We start from the raw sequence: 22,199 nt of genomic DNA, 5'->3' as shown, positions 1-22,199 counted from the left end.
CCTTTCATCTCTCTCTAGAGGTTTCTCCTCTGCCTGCTGACTCTCCTGCTGCTGATACTGGTCATGACGGTTTTTTATTTTGGAGCCTCTTCACGATGTTGGGTTTCCTCACCTGCTTGGTGTTCCCAGGCCAACCACCTTCACACTGTATGACAGTCCCTCTTCTTACTGTATATGATGGTCTGTGTTTTGCTTGTTCTCATTACTTTTGTCATCATTTTAGGGCACTTGCAGGGGGTGCCCTACCTCTTCGATCCAAACACAGTTGTGCATCGTAAACAAAAGCTGCCTGTGGCTTAGCACAGGCGGCACAAGGGGAAGGGGCTGTCTGGCCCCCCAGCCAGCTACACAAAGAAATGCCCAGGCTCTGTCCCACTTCTTGTATCCATGGACTCTGTGCTCCCTGCTTCCAGGAGCGACTCCACCCTCTGCAGCAGCCTCGCCCTGCACAAGCCTGGGGCTGAGGTTTCCTTCTGTTTTGGTTCTCCAAACACTGATCCTGCCTCACTCTCTTTTAGAGACTCCTTCAGTGTTTCTGGTCCATTGATGGCACCTTCTCTTCTTTTGCTGTGGGTAGTCGGCTCGGTTTTAGGGTCTTTACTGTCAATTCAGGCGTTTTTAGATGGTCAGAATGGATTCCTCCGTGTTCAAACTACCTGCTGGATCCAAATCTCCACGTGTGTGTGTGTGTGTGTGTGTGTGTGTGTGTGTGTGTGAAAAGTAAAAAAGCCCAGGTTGAAAGAACAGCAAACTGTAATGTGTGAATTCACTACCGTGAATACTTCGGTGACTATTTTTTTCTTGAAGTGTCTTACATTGTGAAGGATGGCATCAGAGTGTTTCTAATCTATTCTCTGAGACAACTATACTTCCTTCATTGGGAGTAAACTTACAAAGTTGGAATCATTACAATTAAAAACAGTAATAGAATTTGCAAAACAAAGACGACAGTACTAAACATATTAATAGTATTAAATATTTACACAGCTAATTTCAAATCTAAAGGTAAGGGGATAAAGGTGAGAAAAAGTAGGCCCTAGAAATAAGAAATAATAAAGGAGGACAGGTGATTTTTCACCAGCAAAGGCGGCCTAGGTCCTTCGAGTAAAGTTGGTCCAAATCAAGTTTGTAAACACACAACTGAAATTGCAAAGAGATAACCGGTTCCTACCATGTTGCTTCTCTCCATCATGGGTGATGGCTGAGGTGTTCCGGATACTGGCGTAGAGATTGGAGTCTTTATTTCTTCTATCATATTCATGATTTTCTCTGGTACTTTGGTGGCATCACCACAGGTTTCCTGCCACCTGGGCAGTTTGGAATTAAGTAATTCTGCAGACTATAAATCCAAAAGAAACAACACTAAAGACAAAAGTGCACTGTTTGAAGAGCTGACAAAAATTATATCAAATAGTATCACTGATAACATATTACTGGCTGACCACCGGAAGTGTGGGAGCTCTGAGTTAAAGTCAGCGAGTGGTTTAAGCATCTATGAGCATCTGCTGTGTCTCATTTGCTGAGAAGGACACAGGCTCTGGCTCTAAAGGAATCCACCTGCCCTCTCAGTGTGAATACAGAGCCTAAGACTAATATGGGGATTGTAAGCAATTAAGAACAAGTCCAAAAATGAAAAGGGAAGGGTTGAGCAATCTATACGAATCCCCACTATTTTCCAATCATCGCTTTCTTCCAATGCCAATCATCGCTTCCTTCCTTCCACCCTTCTGAAAGCAACACCTCCGACACAGGCGACAGGCCCCGCAGCCCAATTCACATGTTACAGAAGTGAATCAGATTCTGTCTTGAGAAGCCTGTATGGGACCGAGATAGGAGAAGTGTGGTGGGCAGTGCTGAGGGACGCCCCACCACAGGCCAACAGAGGCTTTGCAGAGACAGACCAGCAAAGACGAGACCCCACAGCTCTGGAGGCCAGGCTGAGGTAGCCCTCCTGCTCCCATAGGCCTGGCTCTGCTCTGGCAACTGGAATCCCAAAGGCTCCCCAAAGCCTGTCAGTGAACCCCCTTTCCAGGGCAGCAATCTGGTTGGAAAAGAGAAGTTGGAGGCCCATCTTGCAGCCATTTGCATGGCAATCACATTGTTTTTACTCAGGCTCTGTATTTATTGGGGGTGGCTGGGTGCTGAGGTAAATCCTAGAGGAGGGCAAAGCCCCTCCCCACACCACCCTGTCCCCAACTATCACCCTGACACGCTGGGGCAGTGCCACATGGTGGACCAATTGCTTGAGCCTGCTTCACCCAAGAGCCACTGAAAGGTCTGGGATGCTTTAGCTGGGATGAGGGAAGTCATAAAAGCATTCTTCAGATAGTTGAAGAAACTTCCAGTATAGAAAGAAGCAGATTTGGTTTGTGTCACTCTACAAAGACTAACTGAGACCCAAAGTTACGTCTAAGAAAGACTTTGCCAGCAACTAGAGCTCTCTGAAAATAGGCCAGGTTGCTTCGTGACATAGTGGGGTGTTACCATGGGAAGAGAGTTTCAAGGTCGCTCTGTCCTTCACCAGCCTATGCCCCTGCTGCAGCAGGATGCCCTCACCATGGGACAGAAGTTTCACAAGCTAACTTGACATTGCTGAAACTAGTACAGACGCACTGTCAACAGGAGTGATCATCTACTACAGCAATTCTTTCCTTTGCTGTAACAATTTTAGAACCTAGGTATTTAGGTTAGGTAGCAGAATATCCTTAAAGTTGTAAAAACTTTATAGAATGAATAACATGCATACACACAAGGCCAAGGTTTTTTTTCCCATGAAAAAAGAGGTTGACTTATATTCAAGCTCTTGCAAAGCTTCTCATATTACGGAGCATTCTAAATTACTTTATTATGAACAACAAATATTTGACCTCAACCAGTGCTAGCTTTGGATGGTGATACAGGCCCAACAGAATTCATAATTTTAAAAAAAGAGCAAAGGAAATTTGTGTAATGATTCTTGTGTGTGTGTGTGGTGCCTAACCTCACAGACGCACATGTTGGAAGGAGGGGATGGGGCATTCAGTTGAGGAAATCTTGGGCAAACACCTTGAAGAGAGGGAACACACGACAAAACCCCACTGTCCTAATGGCCTGGGGAAGAAGGAGGAGCCATGGCCTAGGGCAGAACTGCCAGTGACCCCCGTGCATGGATCCTAGAGGGAGGCATCTCAGACCCCTAGGGGCAGAGGGTGGACCCGGGGCCCGCTGGGACTCTCGTGACTCTGGTAAAGACATTGATGCTGAGGATGCAGGAGAAAGTCAACTTGTAGGTGAGGACAGGAAAAGGTACCACTTCTCAATTATTAGCATTATTTCATTAAGGATTTAAAATACAGATGTATTACTAAATTAATTAAATATTATAAGCAGACATCTGACCATTTCATCTGCATTTCTATACATTTATAAATTCAAGTTGGCCAAAACCTGTTTCTTAGGGAACTTTCTCATTGGCAAAACAGGCCCGATGCTTTCTATTGGGCTAAATGGAAGGTGAAGCACCTCAAGGGCATTTCAGTAGGAAATAAAGTTATTAATACACTCAGCGCAATCTGCCCTCACACCCACCTGTAGGTGATAATAATGGATGTGATTTGCAAAGCTGCAGTGTTTGTCAACCAGGAAGCAGAAGCGCCTTTTCTCTTCCAGTAGAGCTTCTTTGCAGCCATCTGCAATGAATTTCTGGATTTCACTCTGGCGAGAAGTAACAGTCTCTACGTACTAAAAATAAATAAACAAACAAATAAATAAAAATTATGCAAGTATGACACAGAGCATCAGACAGCTGCACAGCATGACATTTCTCTTCTGCCATCTTTACACTTAGTTTATTTTGATAATGGAGTAAAAAGTAAATGCAGACACACAAAGACAAACGAAGTTGTAACCTGGACTGAGTAGATTTCATTCTCATTAAGATCCCTGAACCAGAGACGGTGCCAAAGGCTTTACATTCCCACCGGGCGACCTGCAAAAAATATTACTTTGTACTGCAGGGACATGACTCTGTTCTACTGGAAAGCACCATGGGCTTTGGAACCAGAAAGTCCCAGGTTCAAATCCCAGTTCCAAATGCCACCATGACTTAGCCTAAGCCTCATTTTCCCCATCTGTACAATGGGGATAGTAGTGACAGTCATTAGAGTACCTTCTTCCTTAGTCTGGAGAAAAGGCCAATATCTTTAGGAGGCCACTAATTAACAACGCTGGAAAACTCTGCAGCTCTTACTAAGTCAAATGCTTATTTTTAAAAATTGGTATATAATATTTGCACATATTTTGTTACATGCATAGAATGTGTAATGATCAAGTTGGGGTACTTAGCATATCCAGCACCTCAGGTATCCTCATTTATTTGTGTTGGGAACGTTTCAAGACCTCTTTTCTAGCTATTTGAAATAAATAGTTCACTGCAGTCACCCTAACTCTGCTATCGAACGTTAGAACTCATTCCTTCCAGTTGTACCTACCAGTTTGTACCCACTGACCAACCTCTCCTCACCCCCAGCCCCTGCCCAGCCTCTGGTAACCACCATTCTACTCTGCACCTCCATGAGCTCAACTTCAAAATGCTTATTTTTAACTTCAGCAGTAGCACAACATCGAGTAGATAAGGTACAGGCTGACTGAGGTAAGCAGGCCTCCTCTTAAACTGTATACGTTACCAACAACGACAGAAAAAACATCGCTGAAAAGTTCACCTCGATTTCTTTGTGTTCGTATTTTAGCGCATTTCGTCCTCCTTGGCTTTTCCTTCGGATCTTCTTCAGCTCAGCTTGAGATTTCTCCAAAGAATCTAATTTATTCCTGTGTTCTGCTTGGTATCTTTTTAGAGTTGCCTGTAAGTTAAATGTGCTTATTTTGTAGGGCACCACATGAACTGTCACACAGTCACTTTTGCTCACACCTGCACTGTGTGTGGCTTACCAGGGCCCTGGCACCCTCAAGCCACACCTCACACCATCCTCAGCTGACCAGGACCTCACACACCCTCAGTTCACACCATCCTAAGAATGGCCAGCACCTCACACCCTCGGTTCACACCATTTTCATGCTGTTCAGGACCTCACACCCTTGGTTTACACCGTCTTCATACTGGCTAGGGGCCTTCACACCCTCAGTTCACACAGCCTCCCCGCATTCAACTTTAATGTCTTGGCTTTGTCTGTTCCAAAGTTCCCTGTTTACATGAGGGGATCTTGACCAGAAGGGCAGCTCTCTGAAGCCAACAATGTCTTCTCTTTCTCTTATTCTTTCTTTCCTAAGGTTCTTGGATACTGGGTGGTAAGTGCTTTGGTGAATAAATAATATTAAATCACATGTTCCTGGCTGTTTTATGATTTACAATCTCAAGAAACAGAATGAATTCAGTGCAATCACTTACAGCTGTTTTAGGTGCTGTGTATAGCAGTGTTTAAGAGCACAGGATCTGGAGCCTAAAAGACTGCATTGGAATTCTAATCCATGCTTTCCCTGTAATCTGTAAAGTGAAGATAATATGGGTATCTATGTTTTGGGGTTTCCATAGGGATAAAAATCAGATAACATGTGTAAAGCACCTGACATTAAATACATCTCAGCAGGTGTAGGTGGGCCTGTGGGCTCCTGCCAGGAGTGCACAGAGTGTGTGTGCATGCACGGGCAGCAGGCCTCCTGGGACCACAGGATAATTTCAGGGTAACCCACACCACTTACTACCATATGAAGGTCTTGGTGAGAAGAAAGTATGTACTCTGTAGAGGCAAGGGAAGATGGCAAGAGCCCTGTGTACTGGGGCCCTAGGGTCAGCCTGAAGGAGAGCTGTAGAAAACTGCTAGAATGGACAAAACCAGGTGGCAGGCAAGAGACACGATGCAGGAGAGGTCTCTGTAGAAGGGACCTGGGAGCCCCAGATGGTGTTCGCCCACGCGCCACTCACATCCTGAAGTGCTGATTTGTGAAGCAACAGCTGCAGTAGCACAGACACAGATGTCCTATCACATTTGGGTGTTCTGGAAGCAGTGTGATTTCTTGCAATATTTTTTCTACGCTTTTTAATAAAGATCCCAAGTGTTAGCAAAAACTAGCCCACTCAGCCCAAAGGGACCTTGTGGGTTTTATGCATCCAAGTATGGATCGACCCCAAGCCAAAGCTCCACTCCTATTTGCTGCTGCTGAACAAACAGCGGGAAAAAGTGCTCCCCGGCCTGAGCGATGATCAGGGCCCCAGCACTGGGAGTTGAGGAAAACCAAGTACTTACATTCATGTACTTCACATCAAGTTCTGTCTTCTTCTCCAGCTCATGTATAATCTCTTTATGGAATTTTTTGAACTGTTGGCAAAAGGAAATAAACATTCACTCCAAATTTGAGACTTTAAGCAAAATAAATTAAGAAAAATATGTATTTTGTAAATATAAAACCAAATAACATACATTTTCATCAAGACTCTCATTGAGTTTCTTGTGGGTACTTGAAATCTCTATGAGAACGTGGCCTGTGAACAAAACCAGACATGTTAGGGGGAAAAGCCATTGCATAGTTTTGTATCAGGGAAAGGGAAACAGTGCAGGGAAACACATGCTGTTCTCAGGGTCTTTAAGTGTCATGCCTAAGACACATCAGGGAGACGACTGGGTCCCTATGGTGGGTTCCAGAGGGACACACAGCTGAGAGCAAATCTGCTCTACAACATTGTTAATCAAAAGAACGCCAACTTTGTCTTCAAATGCACATTGTTCTTTCTATATTTACTTGTTCCCTAAGCCAAATTCTATGTATCTGATTTAATTTTGAAATTCTCTCACAAGAGATTACCTTGGTCATCATAGTAGCTAACTATAGGAACAAATGATTTATTTTTATCTAATTCCCAAAGTAATCTGATTATCTGTCAGGCACAAGAGATAAAGGCTATTTTTTTTTTTTCACATATTAGTTCTTGCATAGTTTTGGAAAATGTAACCACCAGAGGAAACTGCAGCAGTGACAGTGTTCTGCTTCGTGTCTCCTGGGGTTACACCAATCTGTGAACAAGTATAGTCACAAGACAGAAGAGAATGTTCCAGGGCAGAGGAGCTTTACTCTGGAAAGCAGCTGTAAGACCAGAGTGCAACAAGCACATCTCTCTCGCAATTAGTGGCAGTGTGCTGTCTCTGCCAACTTACCTGCAGGAACCAAATAGGTATCTTAGGATCTAATATCTAAGAAATAAGAAAACATATAGGATCATTTGGACCACCCCCGCCAACCATATCAAACAACAACAAAATGTGCTCGTGGATCATCCTATAGTTCACTGGACAGATAAAAAGGAATTCTTGTGGGGAACTGAAAAGCTGTAAGGAGGAAGAATTAAATTTAAGACTGTGGTAGAATATGGGCAAAGAGAAAAATAAAACAGACTAGAGATGGCCTTGGTTATGACTTCTATACAAATGACTCTATCATGCCCTGTTCTAGAAACATTTTAAGACATCTGACTACGAAACTGCCAGCCTGGGATTCCCCTCATCCTGCCTCAGAAATTTAAGCCCCTCCTGAACACGTCCACCTGGATGTCCCATTAGGTACCTCATATTCAACATGTCTAGAGGTGAACTCATTGACTACCCTGTATTCTCTGATCCCAGCTCCTGGCTGCCAGGCAGCCAGTCACCAGGGGTTGACCTCTTGCCTACATGTCATACTCAACGGCAAAGACTCATTCCCTTGTGTGTAGGGTGCCAGCACTTGGGCCACTTTGAGGGTGGAACCCCTTACTTATCCTGCTTCCTCCGGCAACAACTCTGCCAGCCCTTCCTGAGCTCTGTGATCCCTTCCCTGTTCAGGAGGGAAGGCATGGTGGATGACATGTGAAGCCACAAAGACATGTTTACCCAACAATCTGTTCCAACACCCAACATTCACATCCTGCCTCCATGTTCACAGATGGGCCTCTTAGGAGGTTCTTTCTCTACTCCCAACCGTAATACCTGGTTCAAGCCCTTATTCTCTCTTTTGACTCCCAGCTTGTTCTGGGTCATCTTCTTCACATGTGCCAGGGATCTTTCCAAAATGCAAGTGTAACATGTCACACACACCCTGCACCCCTCATGGTGTCCCAGAGAAACCAGCTCCTGAGCAAAACATTCAAAGCCCTCTGCAAACTGTGCTGCCTAAACCATGGCAGGTGGTGGGGACAGAGAATCTCCTAGAAGTATAACCTTGTAGGGTTATACATTGTGAGGTGACAGGCATATAGCCTAGTCACTGAACACCATGTGATTCTGAGACACTCCAATGGAATAACTTGCTGGATAAACACAAGAGAGGGAGAACAAACCCATCCGCAGTACTCAGGGTTCCGCCCACCAAGTCGGCAAGCTTCCCATTCCACATCCTTAATGATGTTGACTTCAATCTCTTAAAACTCAACGTGAAGAAACAAAAAAACCAGAATTTTTCACAAAAGAAGCCTTCACATGACCAAGAATATAAGTACATTAATACATCATTTTATATCCATTTAATCATTTCAAATAAAATAATCAGTTACTTTCACATCTATTTTAAACCCATAAACAATTCCTTATGGGAGATGAAAAGTAAACAAAAACGAAACAAAATTCAATTATTACAAAAATCAAGCGCTTTCTTCCTGGCAAAGCAGATCTACTTAAAAAAAAATAAATGTCTAAAAATAATTTTGCTTAAATCATTCAGTGATTTGGGCTAGAAGCAAGGCATTCACATTTTTTCTCATACTGTTCTCTTTCATGAACTTTATTTCTACAACCTTACATAATGTGGATCCCTGAGAAGGATGCTGCCAAAACCGAAGTGTGTGCTAGGGCGGACACTCTTGTGGATGCCAACGCCGTTGAACTTGGTGCTCTGGCCTTGCCGGCCCCAGCCCCCCAACACTCCTCGACACGCTCCATGCTCCTGCCCGTGGTTTCCCTGCAGCGTGGTGGGGAGGCTCAGTGAAACAGCCCATTCACGCTGTGGGCAGAAGGGAACACCTGACCTTGTTATTCTTGTCCCTCACTGTTCGTGGAATTCAAACGCCGGCCTCACAGCAGCAGCCACTGAGTCCTCAGTCATAAAAAGGATTAAAAGACATCTTGGCTGGGATTATGCAAGCTGCCAAAAGTGTATCTTGAAACAGAAGATGAAAACAGCCTTTATGTTCAATCTGCAGAAGTTTAATCTTAAATAGAGCAAGTAGGACTTTATGTTTAAAATGTTACGCTACAGGCATTTGTTTACTTAGTCCTATAACCTCCTTTTTCATAAATTATATTTGAGAAGGGGAAAAATCCCTGAAAGCATTTGAGGGTGGAGTCAAGAAAGTACAGCCCAGATTCAAATGGAGCAGAACTAAGTACGTGCCCCAACAGGAATCCACGCCACTCTGTGTGCACTAAGTTGATCGTTTCCTTATTTCCCCCTCTTAGGTTTTGAGTCATTGTTTTGGGAAGAAACTCATAGTAATTACATTAATGTAACTCAGTCTGAATAAACTGTATTCTTAAGTGGCAATATTGAAATAATCTAGATTAAATATATACACATTTCAAAATCATGAACTCAAGTAAAAGACAATGCCTATCATCAACTTTTCCCCAAAATTCATACAGATAATGGCTAAGTATTACAGCTCTTTTAGAGTTTGTCTAGCAGGTTTTGGAACCCCCCTCCAAATAGCTAATAGTGGTATCAATCTAATTTTAGGCATTATGAACAAATATGTCCAACATTTTGCACAATACAGTATCAAGACATGCATTTAGCCACAGGTGGTATGGAGTTAAAACAAATGTCAGGCCAGGCGCGGTGGCTCACGCCTGTAATCCTAGCACTCTGGGAGGCCGAGGCAGGTGGATTGCTCAAGGGCAGGAGTTCGAGACCAGCCTGAGCAAGAGGACCCTGTCTCTACTAAAAATAGAAAGAAATTATCTGGACAACTAAAAATATATATATAGAAAAAATTAGCCAGGCATGGTGGCACATGCCTGTAGTCCCAGCTACTCAGGAGGCTGAGGCAGGAGGATCGCTCAAGCCCAGGAGTTTGAGGTTGCTGTGAGTTAGGCTGATGCCATGGCACTCTAGCCCGGGCAACAGAGCCAGACTCTGTCTCAAAAAAAAAAAAAAAGAAAAGAAAAGAAAAGAAAGAAAAAAACCCCAAAATGTTAAATAATAAAATTTAAGGAATATTACTGGCATAAACACACAGAAAATTTTCCTTTGAAATGTGGTCATTGGACTACTATTAATATATTTTCAGCTAGGTAATTCTTCATCAATTCACAGTACAAATTTTAGAGGAACCAGATGGAGAGCACTGATGGACTTGAACAGCACAGAATACGGAGGCATAAAGATTCTTTCCATTTATATTTAGTTATGGATGGTCAGAATACATGAACATGGAGCAATGACTGAGTCACACATGACTTCCTACATGTTACGACGAGTGGAATCAGACAATAAAATGATAGTGTAGAAACCAACCCTCTATTGGCCTAAAGGTACACTGCACAGATTAAAGTAAAACCAAAAATGCCACTGGACAAAAAGGATAGAATTCTGACAATTTTCCAACTACCGGATGTGATGACGAGAAAACAACCAAAGTAAAAGCAAATGACACACACAGGATATGTTAAATAAACAACTATATACTCTGAAGACCAGAGTCGCCCACACTGAACTAGTGTGGAGGCAGATTAGTAACCGTGAACTTGACCAGACTTGAAAGGCCTTGTCAGCATCTCAGAATAGACCTCGATGGCAGCCCCCCTGTAGTCCCTGGGTGCAGTCAGAGGTGAGGTGCTCCTCTGGTCACTACCGACAGTGCACAGCAAACACTGCGCCCAACAGGGTGAGCATTTCATTGAACATTTCTCCAGAAGTCTAGCTTCTGACTTAACAAACTACAGTACTACATTCTAATTAATGTCTTACATGGAGAGAGTAATCATTCTACCATTATGGTAAAAAATGAGTAAATAAATAAATTATGAAGGGGCATGTCACAAGAGTCAGCTTGAAGGAGCCAGTACTGGCCAAATATGGGGTGATTTGAGCACCAAAATGTTAAGGGCAGTGATAGACTGTAAATCATTGAAAAGTCTAGGAATCTGAGTCCATAGAAAATTGATTAAAAAAAAGAGAGTGAGAAGTGGGATCCAGGGAGGGCTCTTGCTAGAAGTACCAGGGAGGTACTCTTGCTGAGTACCAATCAGTAAATGAGGAGGTAGTGTCAGAGATGGAAAATCATCACAGTGAAGCCTGGTTTGGGCCAAAACGGTTAAGAGATACCAAACTAGGGTACAAATGTTGACGAGGAACAAGATAGTTGCATAGTCTGAACCTGTTTCTCCATAGATTGCTTATTATTGTAGCAGCACAGAAAAAATAGTCACTATACAGTGTAGAAATCAGACAACACCTTCACTGGACAACCAAAATTACTGTCACGAATGAGAGGAAAGTGAACACAGTGTGCACAGATTTGATACTTAGTGGACGCAAAATGACTTGGATGGCATTCCAGCCAAGAATATATAACCCGAATCCAATCACGAAGATCTGGCATTTGAAAATAAGATTTTTGTGTCCCTAACTACTCACTCTCCTTAGCATTTCTGATACAGGCATGACCCTCACACCAAGTCTTTATTGCAGTATTAAATTTATTTACTTCTGTATTTTTAGAGAAGAATAAAATGGTTTCATCCTCCTCTCTGAAGGTTAATCCAGTGCTGGTTGATGGACGTAAGGGAGAGATGAGGAGGTGTGTTGATGGGAGAGATAATATTGATGCTCTACTTATTTAACAGTTAGGTCTCTGGCAACCTCAATCTTAGAAAGTAATAACTATGGTCAAAGACCTGAAAGTGAAGAGTCCTCTAAGCCAAACAAAGTTGCAACCACAAACCCAAATATTTTTTTTTTTTTGAGACAGAGTCTCACTGTGTTGCCCGGGCTGGAGTGCCATGGTGTCATCTTAGCTCACAGCAACCTCATACTCCTGGGCTCAAGCGATCCTCCTGCCTCAGCCTCCCGAGTAGCTGGGACTACAGGCATGCACCACCATGCCCGGCTAATTTTTTCTATATATTTTTAGTTGTCCAATTAATTTATTTCTAATTTTAGTAGAGACGGGGTCTCGCTCTTGCTCAGGCTGGTTTCGAACTCCTGAGCTCAAACAATCCGCCCGCCTCGGATTATAGGCGTGAGCCACCGTGCCCGGCCCCAAACATTTTTTTGTTCTTCGAGTAAGGTCCCTTTTAGACACAGAACAAATAAAACTTAATTTTATACATAAGTCTAGAATTAGTTATCCAATGGACATTGGTTTTTCACACTGACAGGTCAGAAGCTACTGCTGATCGCTCAGTCACAGAATGCAAGATCTTCAGGAAGAGGAACTTGGGAAGAAAATGGAAGGGCTGGTACTAAGAAAGAGAAAAGATTAGAAGCATCTTCGGAAACGAGCGGGGTGCTCTGGACCATCAACCTCTGCAGAGAACGCAAGGGACATGAAGACTGGGCAAAGGTCAAAGCATCTACAAGAAGATGCAACAGTGCCAGACAGGCTTCTTAGTACCTGTGTACACCTTAACCCGTTTCTGCATAGTCTCACAGAGCCTTGGTATTCTCGTCTGTGTGGAGAGCTTACTTCATAGGTTAGGGTGTGGGGACTGTTTTCCAGTGCTCAGGAGAGAAATACTGGCTGCTAAGGTGTGTGAGCCCAGACACAAGTAACAAATTAATCCAATAAGGTGTGGTACACACGAACAGAATGGGCTCACACATTCCTCAACAAACCATTTCCTGGATTAGTACTTGTTTTCTGGAAATAAAACGCACACATCGGGTTGCCCAGCTTGTGACTAGTCACCATGTTGCTTTCTCTTTTTGTACTCTATACGTATATATCTGTATAGTCAGCTCAATACTCCTCCTCTCCTTTCTTCTCCCATTCCCAGGGTCCCCAAAGGAAAAACTGTCAATCTGCTATTACCTAAGAGAACAGACTTACAGAGTATACTCCACTTGCTTCAACCTCATTGCCTTTTACAATATCAAACAGACTATACACCTCAGTTTTAAGTACTCATTTCTCCTACAGCTTAAACTGTATCTATGAGGATCGATCCACTATAGAATATACACATCTGGCCACTGTTAATTAAAAACCAAGCTGGGTGTGGTGGCATATGCTTGTCCCAGCTACTCAGGTGGCTGACGAAGGAGGATCGCTTGAGCCCAGCCTGGGCAACACAGAGAAACCCCATCTCTTAAAAAAAAACAAAACAAAAAAAAACAAACCCAACTGCAAGGATATTTCCAGTTTCTGTTCCAACATGTAAAGTGCTTAGAGGTCATCACTCCCTTACAACAAGAAAGCTACACAAACTGAGATGAGCTGAAATGAGAAACAACAGCTGTTCCAAGATTCATCAGAGAATTAAGCTAATAGGGCAAAGATCGGCCCTGAAAACTTGGCAGACAGGCTGACACAAAGAATCATAGTTTACTGGGAACAAAAGCCAATGCTGGTGCCATTAACTGGCAGAAACTCTCAAACGGTAACAAACCAAATGTTGCAGGCTCAGGGTGGAGGAGCTTAAGAGTTAAAAACTCCAGGAGGCTCAGTCTTGGGGGGGTCCCCACACTTTCATGAGTTTCATCTCTAGGAGTCCCACCAAGTTCTCACTGTGAAGATGGGAGAAAATCCCCTGGGGATTGGGGGTGGAGGGGGTTTGGTGCAGGTGACCATTTTGAAAAATGCCCAGAGCTTTGTTCTGTTCTAGTCCCGTTCCCTGTAAGGAAGGCTGGCCTCAGGGAAACTGCTTCAATAAAAAGTCTTATCTGACCTGGAAAAGGGCAATTAGCCTTCTCCAGCCCCCTCTAATTTTCTTGTCTCAAATAAAGGCAGGGGAAAAAAAGACTCAGAAACTCTTCTGCAGGTCATATCCAGGTACACTTGCCTACCAGAAAACCACACAAGACAAAAAACCAGATTTACAAGTAAGATAATAGAAAGATGCTTCCCTTCCCAATACTCTACCAACAAGTCAACCATCAACAAGGCTCCTGGATAATAACTGGATTACAGCCCAGAGCTGGAAGACACAGGCTACATTTATTAGAGTTTTCTTGGGAAACCCAAAGACAAGGGAGACAAAAACAAGAACACCAAAGGAAAACTGATGTCTCTGACTTGGTTACAGCTACATCCAATGTTAATGCATCCCAACACCGATCTAGACAAACATAATCCTCACACTATTCGCCTTAGTTCCTATTACCCAATACATCATGTCCAGCTTCTAACAATGATAAAAATCACAGGCATGCTAAGAAAAACACAATCTGTACAGACAAAGCATCAGAACCAGCCTCAGATATGGTAGAGATTTTGGAATTATCAGACTGAAAATTTAAAGCTATCATGATTAATATACTAAGGGCTCTCATAGGAAAAATGTATGACGTGCAAGGAAAGATGGGTAATGTAAGCAGAGAGATGGAAATGCTAGAAATCAAAAACACTGTAACAGAAAAGAAGAATGCTTCTGATGGGCTCACCAGGAGACAGGACTCAACCGAGGAAAGAATCAACGAGTCTGAAGATATGTCAGTATAAACTTCCCACACTGAAATACAAAGAGAAAAAAAAGAATAAAAAAAATGGAATAGAATATCCCAGAACTGTGGGTCAGTTACAAAAGGTGTAATTGGGTAATTACACCTTTGGGATTGAGGGGATTGAGGGGAGAGAGGAGAGAGAAAGGAACAGAAACAATATTTAAAGTAATAATGTCTGAGCATTTTCCAAAATTAATGACAGACACTAAACCACAGATCCAGAAAGCTCAGAGAACACAAGACAGGATAAATACTAAAAAATCTATACCTCAGTATATCATATTCAAACTCTGGAATACCAAAGACAAAAAGAAAATCTTGAAAGAAGCCAGAGGAAAAAATATCTCGCTTACAGAGGAACAATTATAAAAATTACATCGGACTTCACAAACCATGCCAGCAAGAAGAGAGTGGAATAAAATATTTAAGTGTTGAAAGAAAAAACTCACCCAGAGTTCTTTATCTAGCCAAATTATCCTTCCAAAGTGAAAGAGAAATAAAGATGTTCTCAGGCAAACAAAAACTGAAGGAATTTGTTACCAGTAGGTCTGACTTGCAAAAAATGTTAGAAGTAGTTTTTCCAAGACAAAAATCACAGGTCAGAACCTTGGATCTATTATACAAAAAGAAAAGAAGAGCATTCAAGAAGGAATAAATAAAGTAAAACCTCTTATTTTCATTATTCTTAACTGGTATGATAGACAACTGTTCAAAATAGTAATAGCAACAATATGTTGCATGGTTACAGCTTATGGATAAGTAAATGAATAACACCAATGGTATAAAGAGATGAGAGGGAAGAATTGGTAATTCTGCTATAAGGCACTTGCAGTAGTACAGCGTTACTTGAAAGTAGACTCAGACGCAGCAAAAGCAGTGCTTAAATGGAAATTTGTAACACTGAATGCATATCTTAGAAAAGAAGACCTAAACTCAATAATCTAAGCTTCCTCCTTAGGAAATTAGAGAAAGAAGAGCAATATAAACCAAAGCAAGCAGAAAAGAACTAATAAAATTTAGAGCGGAAATCATTGAATGAAATCAAGAAAACAATAGAGAAAAAGCCAACGAAACCAAAAGCTAGTTAGTTCTTTGAAAAGCTCCATAAAAATCGGTAAGCCTTTAGCCAGGCTAACCAAGAAAAAAGGAAAACACAGATGACTAACATCAGAAATGAAAGAGGGGCCATCACTACTGAACCCACAGACATTGAAAAGATAATAAAAAAATTAAGAACTCTATGACTACAAATTTGATACCTTAGGTGAAATGGACCATTTCCTTGAAAGACACAATCTATCGAAACTCGTGCAAGAAGAGAGTAATATGAAAAGGACCATATCTATTAATGAAATTGAATCAACTAATAACCTTCCAAGATAGAAAGCAGTAGGCCTAGATAGTTTCACTGGTGAATTCTAGCAAACATTTAAGGGAAGAAAGCGTTATCAATTCTCTACAATCTCTTCCAGAAGAGAGATGCAGAGGGAACACCTAACTCATTCGTGAAGCATTACCCTAATAACAAAGCCAGATAAAAACATTACAAGAAAGGAAAATTACAGACCAATATCTCTCACAGAGATGCAAAAATCTTCAACAAACTGTTAGTAAATAGAATCCAACAATGTATTAAAAGAATCAAATACCATGACCAAGTGGGTTTTATTTCATGTGTGCAAGGCTGGTTCAACATTAAAAAAAACAATATAATTCATTACATCAACAGGCTAAAAAAGAAAAAAATTTTATGGTCATATTAATAGATGCAGATAAAGCAATTTGACAAAATCCAATACCCATTCATGATAAAAATTCTTAGGGAACTAGGAATAGCGGGAACTTCCTCAACCTGATAAAGAATATCTACAAAAACCCTACAGCTAACATCATACTTACTGGTGAGAAACTAGGGGGAAACTTGCTTTCCCGGTAGAATGGGAATGAGGCAAGGATGTTCCCTCTCATGACTCCTATTCTACATCACACTGGAAGTCCTTACTAGTGCGATGAGACTAGTGAAGGAAAAAGAAGGTACACAGACTGGGAAGGAAGAAATAAAAATTGTTGTTTAGAGATGACATGGTTGTTTATGTAGAAAATCCCAAAGAATTAATAAAAACACTCCTAGAACTAATAAATGATGAGAGTAAGACTGTAAATATATAGAAGTCAATCGCTTTCCTATATAATAGCAATGAGCAACTGGAATTTGAAATAAAAACCACAATACTATTTATATGAAAAGAAAAATGATGTATGTAGGAATAAATCTAACGAGCCCTATATGAGGAAAATGCCCATCATATTCTCCTGCCCTTGGACATTGGTGCCCCTGGTTCTCGGGCCTTTGAGCTTGGACTGAAACACCATCAGCTTTCCGAGCTCTCTCGCTTGCAGGTGGCCTGCATAATCATGTGAGCCAATTCCCAGAACATATCTCCTGTTATATATCCTATTGCTTCTGTTTCTCTGGAGAACCCTGACTACTACAATAATCAACTGATCTTTGATAAAGGAGTAAAGTCAATTCAATGGAGCAAGGATAGTTCTTTTTAACAAATGGTGAATATTCTGACATCTACTTGCAAAAAATAAAATAAAATAAATCTAGACACCAACCTTACATTTTTCACAAAAATCAACTCACAATGGAACACAGACCTAAGATGCAAAAATATAAAACTTCTAGAAGATAACACGGAGAAAATCTGTGTGATCTTGGATTTGGCAATGACTTTTAAACACAACACCAGAAGCATGATTCATGAAAAAAAAAATTGGTAAGTTGCACTTTTTTAAAATTAAAAACTTCTGCTCTGCAAAAGACACTATTAAGAGAATTAAAATGCAACGTGCATATCTGATAAAGGACTTGAATCCAAAATATGCAAAGAACTCTTAAAATTTCACAATAAGGAAACGAACCACTCAATTAAAATACTGGCAAAAGATCCAATCAGTCACCTCATTAAAAAAGATACACGAACTGTAAATAAGTATATGAAAAGATGCTCAACATCAGATGTCATTAGGGAATTGCAAACTAAAACGAGATACACTATTATACAGTTGTCAGAATGGCTAGCATCAAAAAAACCAACAACACCAAATGCTGGTGGAGGATGTGGAACAACAGGAGTACTCATTCATTGCTGGTAGGAATGCAAAATGGTACACTTTGGAAGAGAGTCTGGCAGTTTCTTACAAAGGTTAACACAGTCTTATCACACAATCTAGCAATTCTGCTTCTAGATATTTACCCAAATGACTTGAAATCTTAGGTCCACAAAAAGCCCTGCAAGTGAACGTTTATAGTAGCTTTATCTATACTGCCCAAACCTGAAAGCAACCAGGACATCCTTCAAAAAGTGAACAAGTAAACAAACTGCGGCGCATCCATACAATGTAATATTTGCAAAAATAATTAAAGAAAGAGCTATTAAGCCACAAAAAGACATGGAGGAAACCTAAATGCTTGTTGCTTAGTGAAAGAAGCCTGTCTGAAAAGGCTACATCTGACATTCTGGAAAAGGCAAGACTACAGAGACAGTAAAAACACCAGTGTCTGCCAGCGGTTTTGGGGAGGTGGTAGTGGTAGATACGCATCATCATACATTTGTCAAAACTCACAGAACACCACAAAGAGTGAACTGGAGTGTAAACTATGGACTTCAGTTAATAATAATGTATCGATATTGGTTCGTCATTTGTAACAAATGTACCACGCTAACGTAAGATGTTAAAAATAGGGGAAACTGAGTGGGCGAGAGAGGAGTATATGGGAACTCTGTGTAAGATCTGCTCATTTTTCTGTAAACCTTAAAACTGCTCTAAAATATAGGCTATTAATTAAAAAACAAAACAGCAACAGCGGCTGTCTGGAAGTAGCAGTAATTAGGAACCAGTGCCCTGCTCAGAGGAAAACATAGGCAGTGTCTGAGAGTTCTGAAGTTTTACAAGTGGACAGGACTTGATCCTGATTCTGTTACCTGTGTGCCCCCAGGGCCTGCCTGGCACAAAAGTCTTACACATAAGTAATATACTGAATGAATGAATGAAAGGGTGTCACGAAAAAAAAATGAAGTACAGTGATGGCAAGAAAAGAAAACTCTAGAAAAAGCTTGACTCAATCAAAAGCTGGCATTTGCAATATTTGATTTTATTGCAACACACATATTTATTGCAGAAATTCCTACAGGAAAAATGACTTTTGTTGAACTTGAATCTCAACCTTCATAGAAACAACTGTTTTTAGATAGAGGCTCCTGTTGTCCCAGCACAGACCCTGGCTGCACTGGGAGTGTGAGCACCTGCCTCCATCAGCAGGACCCAGAGCCCCAGCAGAGCTGGGTCTCCATCCTCAGAGTCACCAGGAACAAATCCCTGCCAACTTTTGTTTCCTGTCACCAAGCTTTACTAACACTGAGGTTCAGTCTCAGAGGACCCCCAAGCCACAAACCAAGACATTAAAAAAAAAGCAGGGGTGTGGGGGGACATTTTTGCTTGCAAAATATTCATTTTACTAAGCAAGAAGCTGTGATACCAGACTCTCTCGGTTCAGTGTGGGACACCTGGCGAACCAGGTAACAGGGAGTAAGTGTCCTAACAAGCGTGATGTGCCGAGACAAGGCACACCCTAGACACTCAGTGTTAAATCCCTTCAAATTTCCTGACTTCTGATGAAAAGTGGAAAAGAAAGGGAGAGATGATGGAGAAAGGAGAAGTTGGAGTAGATTCTTCATTTTCAAAGTTTGGCACTAAAAGAAAAGTGAGATAATAAGATAGCTAGAGGCCGGGTGATAATTTTATAATCTCAAGCACTTTGGGAAGCCGAGGCAAGAGGATCACTTGAGGCTGAGTTCGAGACAAGCCCGGGCAATATAACAAGACCTCGTTTCTATAAAAAATTTAAAAATTATCTGCGTGTGGTGGCACGCACCTGTAGTCCCAGCTACTCAGGAGGCTGAGGCAGAAGGATCCCCTGAGCCTAGGAGCTGGAGGTTACAATGAGCTGTGGTCACACTCATCATACTCCAATGTGGGTGACAGAGTAAGACCCTGTCTCAAAAAACAAACAAAAAAAGATAGCTAGAGAGAGCAACATTATTTTTTTTTCCTTTTTAAGGGGATAACTAAAAGTTTGAAGGAAAAATAAATGGAAACCAATAAACCCCACATGACTGAATTAATCCTAAATTTACACATAAGAAAATCTTTAAAAAGTAAAATGTTACTATCATCCTTGGAATGGGACTTAAATCTCATTAGAAACTATCATTAGAAAACATTCTGGATATTTTTAAATTACATCTTTTCAGTGAGGTATAGAGCAAACACAAGCCAGGGATCCAGTCTTTCAATACCTAAAATAGTGCCTTAGTAGAGATGTCTTCTCTGAAAATTATAACCAAGTATTTGTTATGTGAAGGGGTAGGGAGATTCAGGGCTTAGGTGGCAGTTCCGTCATTAGGATTAACAACTGATTCAGGAAGCAAATTAAACGTTTATTTCCCACTTGACTTTTGATTAACAATTAAACTAACATAGCCCACGTGCTCTATGCAAGTACTGTCAAGTTAAACAAAGCACAAGGCCTGTAATAAAGAAAAAATATTTCCCAAGTTGGATTTTAATGTGCTATTCTTATTTTAGCTAAAAAGGACAATGTTAATTTATTCAAGTGTATCAATTATATATCACACAGAAATAATTTATCAATTTTGCCTCCATATACAGATTACAAGTAATTGTTTTCTTTATATGTGAATGTAAAACACAACATTAAAAGATTAAGAGTTTTCTACAAGTTATTATATCAAGTGAGGTAAATTAACATTAATTATTCATCTTCCTTCTTCATTGATTAGTAGATTAAGGATAAAATACCACCATTTTGATGCTAACAAAAATGAAAACAGGTGTATTATCAATAATGAATAAAGCTGAAAACTACTTATTCCCTATGATATAACTAATAAACTACAGTCATTTTCATTCAAGGCTTAAAAAATGTTAGATTTGAAATTTTACACACTTAAAAAAATATACTAAAACAGGATTTCAAAACATAAAGATGAGGTTTTCAACTGGCATAAAACACAAGTAGAGAAAGTAATAAAAGAGAGTTTCCGTTCGCCGAGTAAAACCACTTTAAACATTTTAAGTGAAGAATTTTTTCCTAATGAACTAAGGTTTTCTTTCTGTTTTATTTTAAAGCAACCACTTCTAGTTGAAAAAGCTTAAAAACACAAAATAAAACAGGGCTACTGCTCCCAAGTTTCAGAGGATCAGCTATTTATTCCTTTTATCTAAAACCACCCCCGCCCCAGGTAGATGCTGAGTGGTTCTATCATGACATGAATTTAAGGGAGATTCCACAAAATCTAGAACCCATTTTATTATATCCAATACTTACTCCACAGTGACAACCGAAAGAGAATAAGAACAGATTAAAAACACAAACAAGAGCAAACAGATAAATTCACCTTTTCATCATTCCAATGTTGTCCCCACCTTCTTCCACCTTAGAGGGAATGAAGACAAACACAAGCACACAACTGAGCAGGCTCCGAGAGAAAACAGTCTGAAGTGCTGAGACCTCCCTCTGTGCCAAGCACTGTGCTAACTGCCTCACAGACATGGTCTCACTTAGTCCTCACAGCCCTATGAGGGAGGTACTGTTATCACCCCCATGATACAGGAGGAAACAGGCTTTGTAAGGTTAGATGGTTTTCCCAAGGTTACATGGGTTTCCCAAGGTTACGCATGTATTAAAGGTGGTGGAGCCGTGATTCGAACCCATGTCTGATCCTGAGCCTGCACTCCAACTACTCTGCATCCTCATTCAAATATGCAAATAAAATTACATAGAAGAGGAATTAAATTTACTCTCCTAGGTACCTAAGGATGGAGTGTTGCCCAAGATGTATGAAACAAATGTCTACTCAACACCAACCAGTGCATTTTAATTACCCCATGTTAGCGTTGTTTAACAATGGAACAAGCTTCCTCTGGAGGGCTGGGCAGCATCACAGAGATGCACGTGCTGGGTCAGGGCTGGCCTGGTCCATTTCAGCTCGGAGTGCATGGTTAGTTGCATAGAAGGTAAAACCAAGCAGTGGGACTGACTCCCCAAGGGACCCCATGGAAATCAGACCTGCTACCCCCCAATGTCACAGCCCAAACACATACAAAGGCCCTGACACTGAGTCAAACAGAATGATTGATGGCTACCTGCTAAATGTACTCGAACTTTTGAAACAAACCAAAACATGCTTTCAGGAAGGCAGGGAAACCCGCATGCCTGCTGTACAACTCACACTGGACAGGGGCACTTGGAAGAGGGTAGGCTGCCTGGCCTGCTCCTGCCACCAAGGGGTGGGGAGAACCGGGTGAGGAGGGCCTCCCTGGGGTTCCATTTCAGCCCTGAATTTGCCAGCTCTGAGCCTCCCTGTGTTCAGAAGTGAGCTGGATAGGAAATAACCCCCTCCCAGGACCTGGTGAGAATCCAATGAGAAAACACAAGTGAAGCCTCTGACCGCTGTGATCCTTAGTAATGGTCAGTTTCCGGCTGA

The 22,199-nt window shown here is 41.3% G+C and overlaps 1 protein-coding gene across 1 annotated transcript in view; it reads right to left on the bottom strand.

The window, feature by feature from the left end:
- Positions 1-22,199, bottom strand: part of BAIAP2L1 (BAI1-associated protein 2-like 1) — an 87,430-nt gene that overhangs the window by 20,696 nt on the left and 44,535 nt on the right. Inside the window, exons 4-8 of the mRNA XM_012639023.1 lie at positions 6,414-6,475; positions 6,240-6,311; positions 4,701-4,838; positions 3,568-3,720; positions 1,172-1,339 (exon numbers count right to left, since the gene is read on the bottom strand). Of these exons, the coding sequence (XP_012494477.1) occupies positions 1,172-1,339; positions 3,568-3,720; positions 4,701-4,838; positions 6,240-6,311; positions 6,414-6,475 (593 nt within the window). The remainder of the gene's footprint in view (positions 1-1,171; positions 1,340-3,567; positions 3,721-4,700; positions 4,839-6,239; positions 6,312-6,413; positions 6,476-22,199) is intronic.

The sequence above is a fragment of the Propithecus coquereli genome, unplaced genomic scaffold, assembly GCF_000956105.1.
Source record: "Propithecus coquereli isolate 6110/MARCELLA unplaced genomic scaffold, Pcoq_1.0 Scaffold137, whole genome shotgun sequence".
Classification (NCBI taxonomy): Eukaryota; Metazoa; Chordata; class Mammalia; order Primates; family Indriidae; genus Propithecus; species Propithecus coquereli.
Note: the sequence above shows the minus strand (reverse complement) of the source record. Positions and strands in the feature narration are given on the sequence as shown.